Raw genomic sequence first — 10,000 nt, forward strand, 5'->3', positions numbered from 1 at the left:
TAAAGTGAGGCTGTGTTTGTGGATGAGTGTTTTGATGCAGCATTTAAAAAAGTGTCATCCGAAATCCACGTTTGAGGCTGGGGATTCAAAACACCCAGAGATAAAAACACAGAGTTTGAGTTTGAAGTGTTGTTTGGTAGTGATCCAGGCTGCGATGACACAGGAAGTGACGATGACGAGGACAGTAAGTTGAAGGCCAAATGCATTTCGTAACCTCTTCCATTTCCAGAACAGCTTTCTACATCCCAAAGATCTGATGATTGACAGTCCTTCTCTTCACATGGAGACTGGAGTGTTGGTATGATGAAGAGGGGAGACAAGGATGCATTGTGGGGCACAAGAGCCCGGACTTCTTTAGTGTGATGGATGTATGTCTAACAAAAAAGAAAGAGATGAGAAAATCATGAAAATAGATTGAAACAGAGGTGCAACACCTAAGATGAATAAAATTTTTTACATGCAGCCAATAAACCTTTTAAAACCCACTTATTGGCAGTATTCTGGTTTTCAAAAGCCATCTAAACGCGCAAAAACCTGAACATGCCCTTATTTGGGTTTTTGAAATTCCGAATGTCATGGCTGGGTTCCTCGAACTCGAATATGTGCGCATGTACACGTCAATCGGAATATCGTAATGCACGGACCCTCTGCGCATGCTGAACCGCAAGGAATCTTAGTCTTTGTAGTACAGGAAGTGCTTGTGCGTGCGGCATCTTCGCCGTAGCGAGCCTAACTTGAATACAATAATTCTTTTGTAGCGTTTTCACAGTATTTTCGGTCTCTACGGCAAAAATGACAGTGTGTATATAGACACATACAGTGTATACGCGTGTATACATCCATACTGTCTGGCACACAACTTGTCGGAAATACACAAGCAGAGAGGTAAACAATCATGGCCAAACACACATGAAACTGGCACATTTTTGGAACGGGGAGGCATCCAACGCCTTTATTCCTGTGGTGAGTGACATGAATATGACATGTTTTATTGACGGTAGCAGGTAACAAGCGGAACGTCTATTTGTGTCGCGCTGTCCATGCATCGCCCTTTCAATCGGTTTATTCAAATGCAGGCGTACCACGTTTTTTCCCCCAAATGTTTCAGAAATTGGAATTTTGACCTTAACCTGAATATTGACTGCATGTAAACAGTCTTTGTGACATTAACAAATATCAACATGTTTATCAGACAACAATGACAGTAAAAGTCCAAAGTCAAAGAAAATTGGGAATTAGTGTGTGACGTCACACAAGGCATTCGCATACAGCTTTTATGAGACTGTCAGTAGAGTGAGGATCAAACCTTTCCTACTTTTCCTTTTCCTTTGGCCTTTACAGATATTTTCTGTGATGCCAACACAGAATGGTGAGAGAGAAAGACGAAGAACTGGAAATAGTGCATGCAACGTGGGAAAGTGGTAGCCTGTGGGTAGGCTACCACTTTCCCACGTTGCATGCGCTATTTCTAGTATGATAACTGCCATGTCCATGCATCCATTGTCTTTGGAATGATCAAACAACAACAGAAAGTGCACCAGAAAGTGAGCTGCCGCTAATCTTTCAGGGAATTGCTTGTTTGTGAAACAAGCGAACCACAGTCGGTTTAGTCTTATTAGTTTTAGTCTTATCTCATTAGCAACATCGGAATGAGCCCTGGAATGAACGTATCAGTACTGTAAATGTGGCAGTTCCTTTAACCCATTAAGGCCTAAAGCGCCTGTCTCAACAGCTCCCCAAAACATAAGGTCGTCTTTGGAATCACCCTTGAAAACCTGGAGTTTTCCCAGAAATTCAACACCTACAAAATAATTATTATCTCAGCCCCTGTACTAGTCAGAAACATAATTCCAAAAGAATTTGAGAGCCTAAACGTGTGGCTTTCACGCAGACTCGAGTTTATTCAACTTTACTGTTTCAATCGAAGAGGTAAGAATAAAAAGTGTCAGTGCAAAAGAAGCATTACTTTTAATTAAAAAAAAAAAAATTGAGTGGTAATTACCATCCACTTTTCTGTTACAAAGACGTCGATATTGTCATAATCTACAAACATATACCTTAACCATATATCACCACTAGTTCTACTGGTTCAAAGTCCACAATCGTGTCGTCTATATCACTGCCGTTATTCATTTCTGAGCTCCTGCGATCGATAGCGTCCGCCATTACTGCTTGAAAAAATTCCGGATATCCTCCAACGACTCACGACACCGTCACGTCTATTCTGATGTATTTCATTGGTTAGGAGACCGAAAATTAAATAATAAATAGAAAAAGACGTATATGCTCTTCCGGCTTTAAGGGTAGAAAGATGCAACAGCGCTCCCGCTCTAGTGGTAGAAACGCAGTTATGCGCTCCCGTCCTTAATGGGTTAAAGGTATATCTCTCCAATAAAAGACAATTTTATATCTCTATCCATATATTTTAAAGTGGAACGACAGCATTTGGTTATCCCCACTTTAGCCCTGGGAGAGAAAATATCCTGTAGCCATTCCTGCTCTGAAATAAATCTGGCCTCATCCCGCATATTGACATCACACTGGCGCTGTACCCAAATTGTACATTTTCCAACGAGGGCGGCAGTGCAGTATGAAACAGCGTTCCGTCGGTGTGCCGTGGCAACTCACACAATAAATGGACTTGGCGATGGCGCGCCACGCTTCGCTCGCTTTACCAACTTTCGTCTCAATCCACCTATTTGGTGTTTAGCCTTATGAGTTATGGAATTACGACATGTGATGTGTGGTTTCCATCTCAACTACTGGCTAACTTACCAGAACTGATGGCAAATGAATCTTTCTCAGACAGAGGAATCCAGTCTGGACGAGAAGGGTCACAATGATGGCAATGGACGTAAAAAACAACACACCTAAGATCACACAGTCTAGAAGGAGCAGAAACAAATATATATATAACGTATAAATCGATTATCGAGATGCATCTTTTCTCAGTTAATATTAAAAGTAAACAAATATGTTGACAAATATTTTATTTAGACAATAAAACAGATGGGAAATAATTATGTGAGGCAATCAGGCACATATTTCAGGAATACCCCTCACATGTACAACTGAAATGCTCTCACACACATTATTGAAATCACTACTATTTTTTTTACTCATATTGTTAATTGAAACACTCCCAAAGTCCCACACAAACTAGTTAAAGGCTTTAACACACACACGCATGAACACAACTGAATCACTCTCATGCACCCTATTGAAACTCTATCGCGACCACCACTGAACATATAAAGTACACCCTTCCCTGAATTGTTTTAAATCACACACACGTTACTGAAACACTCACAAACTGTACAGATTTTTTGTTGTTGCTTGAATTTACCGTTAATAGTAAAATGCTCTTACAGACACACACACACACACACCCCCACCCACACCCACACTCACGCACACACCCCCACACACACACACAAACACACACACACACACACACACACATGCCACGATCCAGTTAAGTGGATGAAAATTTTATGTATCCCTCTCTTGTCTCGTGTATTATTATCCTTGTGTGATTCAATTGAAGAAATGTGTTCAGGTTTTAGGTGAAACAGTTAATAAAGTGTATATTTCTGGTTTACTTGGCGGCCTGGTTATTCTCTAACTCCGGATCAGATTGGTGAAATGTGATGGTAGTGTACTATTTACCTGTCCGGTGCATTCTATTACACCTGATAACGGTTCATTACAATATTTAAGTGTACGTGTATGCGCGTGTGTTATTTACATGTTATTGTAACAAACATTTTCAAATAAAGATTACCCCAACAACAACGTCATGTCATCATGGACTGGCGAGTGACTGTCAGTCTGTCATTTGCTCTTATTTACTACTACTTTTTATAATACTTGAATGAACTGGTGAATCGTGAATCTCTCATGGCAAGATGATAGCCGGGTTTACTTTTTTTTTTTTTTTAGAATGATTTCATTCCGCACTCTGAAGCTCTCTGGTCACCAGTTGATGTACTTAAACAAGTTAGGAGTACTTTAAAACAAGTTCTCGCGTCGCAGACGAGCTCTGGTAAGACGCTGCCATTTTAAAGTGTGAATACAACGACGTCACTATGCATTTGCATCAAGACAAAGCATGCGCAGACCGGACGCAGCCTGGCTGGTCCAACTGGACTGTTTACATGACGCTCGTTCAGATTGGCAAAAGGAATATACCACCTCTGTGAATCTGAATGAAATTCCGCCTTTTTAATTCCGATTGTGGTGTTTATGTGGAGCATTTTCAATCCAATTGGTTATTCCACTCCTTTCTAATGGAAATACATGGCACCATGTAAACCCGGCTTTTGTTCACTGACTGAAGTGGAACGAGAATATCAGCACCGTCACTCACTGAATCGTTCGCGAACGGGAAGTTCCCCTACTTACTCCTTTGTGAACGCCAATAGCATGGCAGTATGTTTAGTAAAGTCCCTCCCTCCATCTGATGCTGGCTGCTGATTGGTCGTTCGCGAAGACTGACGACATGCGCATGGCTGAGCTCACTTCAGGAAGTGATCCGTTCAGTCATGTTCACTAAAAAGATGCGTTCTTTTTTAATGAAACGTACGTGAATGACACAACACTAGTACTCAACTCCCCAGCCCTTGGCACGCACATAGCCCTACACCTATCCTTCGAAACCGTGCCTTGAGAAAACCTATATTGTGATTTAGCACTTTATCAATAAAGTTTTACTTCCTTTACATTAGGGATGTGCGCGACTAGTCGTTTAACCATTTAACCGTCTACGATTTATTAAACGTTTAGTATTTTACTAGTCGGTTAAACGCTGCATTAAGAATCACGAATCTTGTTGCCTCTGTCAACAAGCTGAGCACCAAGAGAGATAATTGCTCCCCCCCACACCCACCCCACCCGCACGCACACATAGTAGGGGGCGGGTCGCTAAGTTTGAGGAAGAAAAGTAAATTCTTAAGATGCCGAAGCTACCACGAAAAACAATGGCACCGTTTGGCAGTGTTTTGATGCAACAGATGACAACAAGGTCATCTGCAGGCTTTGTAAGCATAAACTCGCTTACAACCACTCTCCCGGAGCGACGAGAAACCACATACAAAGTAAATCTCGATGTGAACCAGCAGGTTGATGGCGGCGGGGCCAGGCAGACGAGCATGAGAGCGTTTGTTCCAGCCAGGCACTGCGATGCTCACCGCACAGCAAAGATTACCCAACTAATTTGTAAAATGATGCGCTATGCTGCCGCTTTCTTTTGTTGAGGGCAGACGGTTCGAGTAATTAATGCTGTATATCGAGTCTGAGTACGTGGTGCCATGTCGCAAAACAATAACGCCCCAACTCGAGAGTAGCCATAACCAAATAAAAGAGTAGATACTACGAGCGTTTGAGCGGGTCAGCTATGTGGCCAATGCCTTAACTACAGACGGATGGACGTCCATAGCCACAGAATCTTACATGACTATAACGTGTATAACGTATGTGGACGAAGGACATCTCCGCAGCTGTGTGTGTCATGTGCCTTGGAGGAAAGACACACAGCTGAAAACTTGGCTGCTCTCGTACGGAGTGTGATGGACACGTGACACTAGAAAATGAAGTCTCCGCCTGTGTGCATGATAATGCACCAATGATATGGTGAATGAGACCCTGCTGGACTGGGAGTCGGTACCATTACTCATTACATTATTCATAATAAATGCAATGCATTGCATTGGCAAACGTATCAGAAATGTATTTCTCTTTCAATTGTTCACTTATTCAGTCAGTTGTTGTTACATCAATAGAATTTAAATTAACAAACTGTCCTTAATGTTTGGGCTAAAATAGCCCCTGCTGTAAATACACAAAACATTTGCATTTTAAACTTTGAATTCAATTTGTATTAAATTTCACGTTTTCTTGCTTATAGACTAGACGACTAGTCGCAAATAAAATTTGAGACTAGTCGGCGGGCAAATTAGTCTAAATTCCCATCGCTACTTTACAAACTGAACTGAAAGAGAGAATGTCAAATGAAAAGGAGCGCCATTTACCTGAAGTATAGATCCCTTGGGTAATGGCACAATGATGCTGGCTGTAGTTGGACTCCCTCGGCACGAGGCTGTCAGAGAATCGAACTGAGATGCAGTAGCGCCTGCCGGGAGCGAGGTTCTTCAGAACAGTTCCCTTCAGAGAGTTGGTTTTCTGAAAAAACTGAACCCACCAGTATAGACCACACAGATACATTACAGTACGAGATTAGTGCAAGAAAAATGAAAGCATTCTCCCATATTAATGTGAAACTGTTAGGGAGGGGTAGCAAGCCAAGGTCCTAATCTGGCCGGGGCTAAATTATTTAAGACCATTAAAAACTGTAAATACTGTTAATGTTCTTGGAGAAATTACTCACTTTTATTTTCAATTCATTCAGGAAATACGAACCTTATTTTGCTCCTTTCACCTCTCCAATCTCGTTTCACTCAAAGTGCTTCACACTGAGTGAGCATTCCCCTACTGATGGCACAGCATCAAGAGTAACTAGGGGTGCAGCATCTTGCTCATTGACATTTCGGCATTGTTAAGAATATCCGAACAGGTATGGTCACAAGGGTCGGGGATCCAACCTACAACCTTTGGGCTGGGAGATGAATCCATTTACACTCAATTCTATTGTTACACCCACACCCAGAGTGTGAATGTAGGGCTGCCTATCAACGACGTAATGGGGAAGTTTTCCCCAATCTTACCTTAAAAGAAACAATGTTGTCAGCAGATCCAGACAAGACTGAATCTTTGTAATAAAAAAATAGAGTTAATTTTAAGTTCTGGGATCACTTTCTCTATTGAGTCTACTCCTCCTTTCAATCTGATGTTGTCCTGGACTGTGGTGTGCAGAAAAGCAAGTTCTCTCACAGAGCGATAAATGTAATCATCATAGATTTAAACATTGCTAGGAAAGAAGTGGTTGCTTAAAACGCTGTTAAATATGGATGACAATGTGCACAATTTGGAATGAAAAAAAATCTTTTAAAAGGCTCATACTCTGCTTTTTACTTTAAGACTTCAGAATATAGTATGTGGCTGTGGGCGGTGCCCAAACCCGAAGAGCGTAGGTTGCAAAATCCCTGACGGACATGGGCATCACGCCCTGTTGTACAGAGCCCAAGGGTGCCAGTTTGAGTCCTGTCAAGTAGAGGGTGTCATATATTTGTCATAATTTAACTAGCCACCTTCAGATGAAAATTAGTGCAGCCTCCAGAGCCCAGAAGACAAAAGATGTCTCTGGTAAATGCACATACTGACAGATTTGTCAGGGTACGCCCACTTTTCAAGGTCACACCGCCCAGAGCGCGTACATTTCATGAAGGTCCATAAGTGACACTAATTAAGTAGATGGGAGAACGCAGCCAAAGAAGTGTGTAGTATCAGGCCTTGTGTGCTTAAAGTGAAAGTCAACCCAAACATATTTTTTTCAGGAATATGTTCAATGCAGGCCCACTAGTTGAAACAAGGCAATATGATTCATATGAAATATGAGTTAAAAGCAGCAAAATCCACACGTTTTTAGCCATGTCAGGGGCCGGCCATTTTGTCATTTCTGAAAAATGACATCACATCACAGCCCTCAGGGCTTGGATAATGACCAATCACGGCTCATCTGTTTCCTGAAGCTGAGCTGTGATTGGTCGTTATCTGAGCCCTGAGTTTGTGTGATGTCATTTTCAGTTGACAGAAGTGACATCTGAATGGCTAAAAACGGGTGGATTTTGTTGCTTAACTCATATTCCACAAACACAATATTAGTCAGATTGCTGTATTTCAACTAATGGGCCTGCATAGAACATTAAAAAAATAAGCAAATAGGAAAAAATAAGCACATGGGAAATGTTACATTGGAGTCCAGTTTTATACAGAACAGTAGTGATACGCCCTGTGAGGGGGCGCGACAGGTCAATGACGGATAGAATAGGATGGGAGGGAAAGAGAGCAGGACAAGGGTAGTGGACGCGGAAATGCAGTTGGAGTGTGGTGGGAGTGGCTTTGTCATTTCGAAACACCTGTAGAAATGGAGCACAAGTGAGGGGACAGCAAGATGGTTTGCAAGGTCATAAGAGTTGAGTTTGATAATTAGAGAGTGGCCCCAAACCAAGCTAAGCAATTAAGTCACATGGGTGTGTGTCTACTGACGCATGCAAGTGAAACAAGTCAAAGAAAATGTGAACAACACATTTTCTTAACACTCTGAGTATATTAGTCCTCAACATTACCAGAGCTCTGCCTGCTTCACTGCTCTCGATCCTGAGTTGGTAATTGAGTGAGTTGTACAAGTCCCACAGATGCTGCATTTGAAGCAGAAGGTCCACACACAGATTTTTTCCACAAGGAGTCACAGCCACAACTGGCAGGTCCAGGTGAGCTAAATCACACAAGTTAAAGAGAAAATGAAGCTTGATTAAGCAAGATAACGCCTTTCACCCCGAACACTGCTGAGAAAAAGTATTTGTCACTTCCTAATTTCAGTTACCGTTAGTTTTTTTGGGGGGTTGTCACACTTTAATGTTTCAGAGATTCTAGCCAATTTTAATATCAACACAAGTAAATACAAAATGCAGTTTCAAAATAATTGTGTTTATAAGGGAAATAAATTCAAACCTAGTGAGTCCCTGTCCCTTGTAATAGTGACTCACCACAATTTTTGGAAAGCTGAGTTCAATTATATTGGCCACAACCATACCTGATTACCGCCAGGTTTGTTGAATCAAGAAATCACTAAAATATTCTCTGTTACAAGATCGAAAAAAGAAATGCACCATTCCACAATTAAAAGAAATTCAGGAACAAATGAGAGAAGTTGGTGGAACCGTGGTTTTTGTATGCCACAGTTTTTGTAAGATTCGGTTTCCAATTGTTATTTTTGCCAAAATTTTGGATCAATTTTTATACATTCCGTCGGATTTCATCAATTAAAAAAATATCAAACACATCTGTCTACTTGTATGACTCGGCCACTCATTTCCTGGAACTGTGAACCCACACAAAGCATTCCACACGAATGAACATCTTGATTGAGGTTTTATTTATTTATTTATTTAAGGCTTGTGAACGTGTCGTCACTTAAAATTTATTTAAACTGCTTAAAATATGCATCGATGTAAAAAAAAAAAAAAAAGAAAAAAAATCAAAGAATCTATATCGAAATTTTGATCACAAAAGGATCTGTAATGATAACAGTCGAATCTGTTGTATATTTATTTTTCTATATTATATATTAGATAATATTATATTTATTTTATATTTTTATGTTTAGTTCACTAACAAAACACTGATAAGACACATGTAGCTATAGTCAGAATTATTACTTTTTTTAAGTTACAAAAAAATTACTGTTTGTAACAAAGACAAAATGCATATGTTAAAATAAAAAAAATCTTTTGGTTATAAAATGAGTCTTTCATTTTGATAAAAAAAAAGATTTTTTTTAAATCGAATTGAATTGGTGATTGAGTGACATCCATAGTTGTCACGTTGAATGGGCGCCCATTTTGGGGACGGAGGACGAGTAGTTTTTTTTTAATAAGGACGGACTAAGCAAGTCCCTGTAATTATCCCTAACCGAGACGGGCGCCCATTTCACTGACAACTGACAGAAACGATGCCCAGTCTGTCTTGCGTGTGTAATACGCCAATGCACTACTTCAGATCGAATGTGAAATATCACGACGCGCTGCTTGTCTCGTGGAGGAGGATCACCCGTCCTCCGTCAAAAAAAGTTTACACATCGCCTAGTCTGTCTGACCGACGGTGGTTGTGTTGGCAGCTAAATGCTATCTTGGTTGACAAAAACTGTTGTAAACAATTCAATCCACTCACAGGATACTCCCGTACTCCCGATACGCCCGTAAGTGGATGTGAATCGGAAATTAGCCAGCTAATGACCTTTAAATAATGTTTGTGAATTATAAAACCTCTGCCAAGCCTTTCTCCCACGACGACATGCATGGATGTATTTCTTTTTGTTTGGGGG

At 40.8% G+C, this 10,000-nt stretch overlaps 1 protein-coding gene across 5 annotated transcripts in view; it reads right to left on the reverse strand.

Annotated features, from left to right (window-relative positions):
• crfb2 (cytokine receptor family member b2) overlaps nt 1–10,000 on the reverse strand; it is a 26,200-nt gene that overhangs the window by 1,777 nt on the left and 14,423 nt on the right. For all 5 annotated transcript variants that reach the window (XM_086051907.1, XM_086051905.1, XM_086051904.1 and 2 more), the window contains 4 exons: nt 8,244–8,392; nt 6,030–6,189; nt 2,776–2,885; nt 1–374 (listed from right to left, as the gene is read on the reverse strand). The exon at nt 1–374 is cut by the window's left edge and continues 1,777 nt beyond it. In XM_086051907.1, the coding sequence (XP_085908033.1) occupies nt 1–374; nt 2,776–2,885; nt 6,030–6,189; nt 8,244–8,392 (793 nt within the window). The remainder of the gene's footprint in view (nt 375–2,775; nt 2,886–6,029; nt 6,190–8,243; nt 8,393–10,000) is intronic.

Source organism: Filicampus tigris, chromosome 14 (assembly GCF_054856515.1).
Source record: "Filicampus tigris isolate MCC_2025a chromosome 14, RoL_Ftig_1.0, whole genome shotgun sequence".
In the NCBI taxonomy this organism is placed as follows: Eukaryota; Metazoa; Chordata; class Actinopteri; order Syngnathiformes; family Syngnathidae; genus Filicampus; species Filicampus tigris.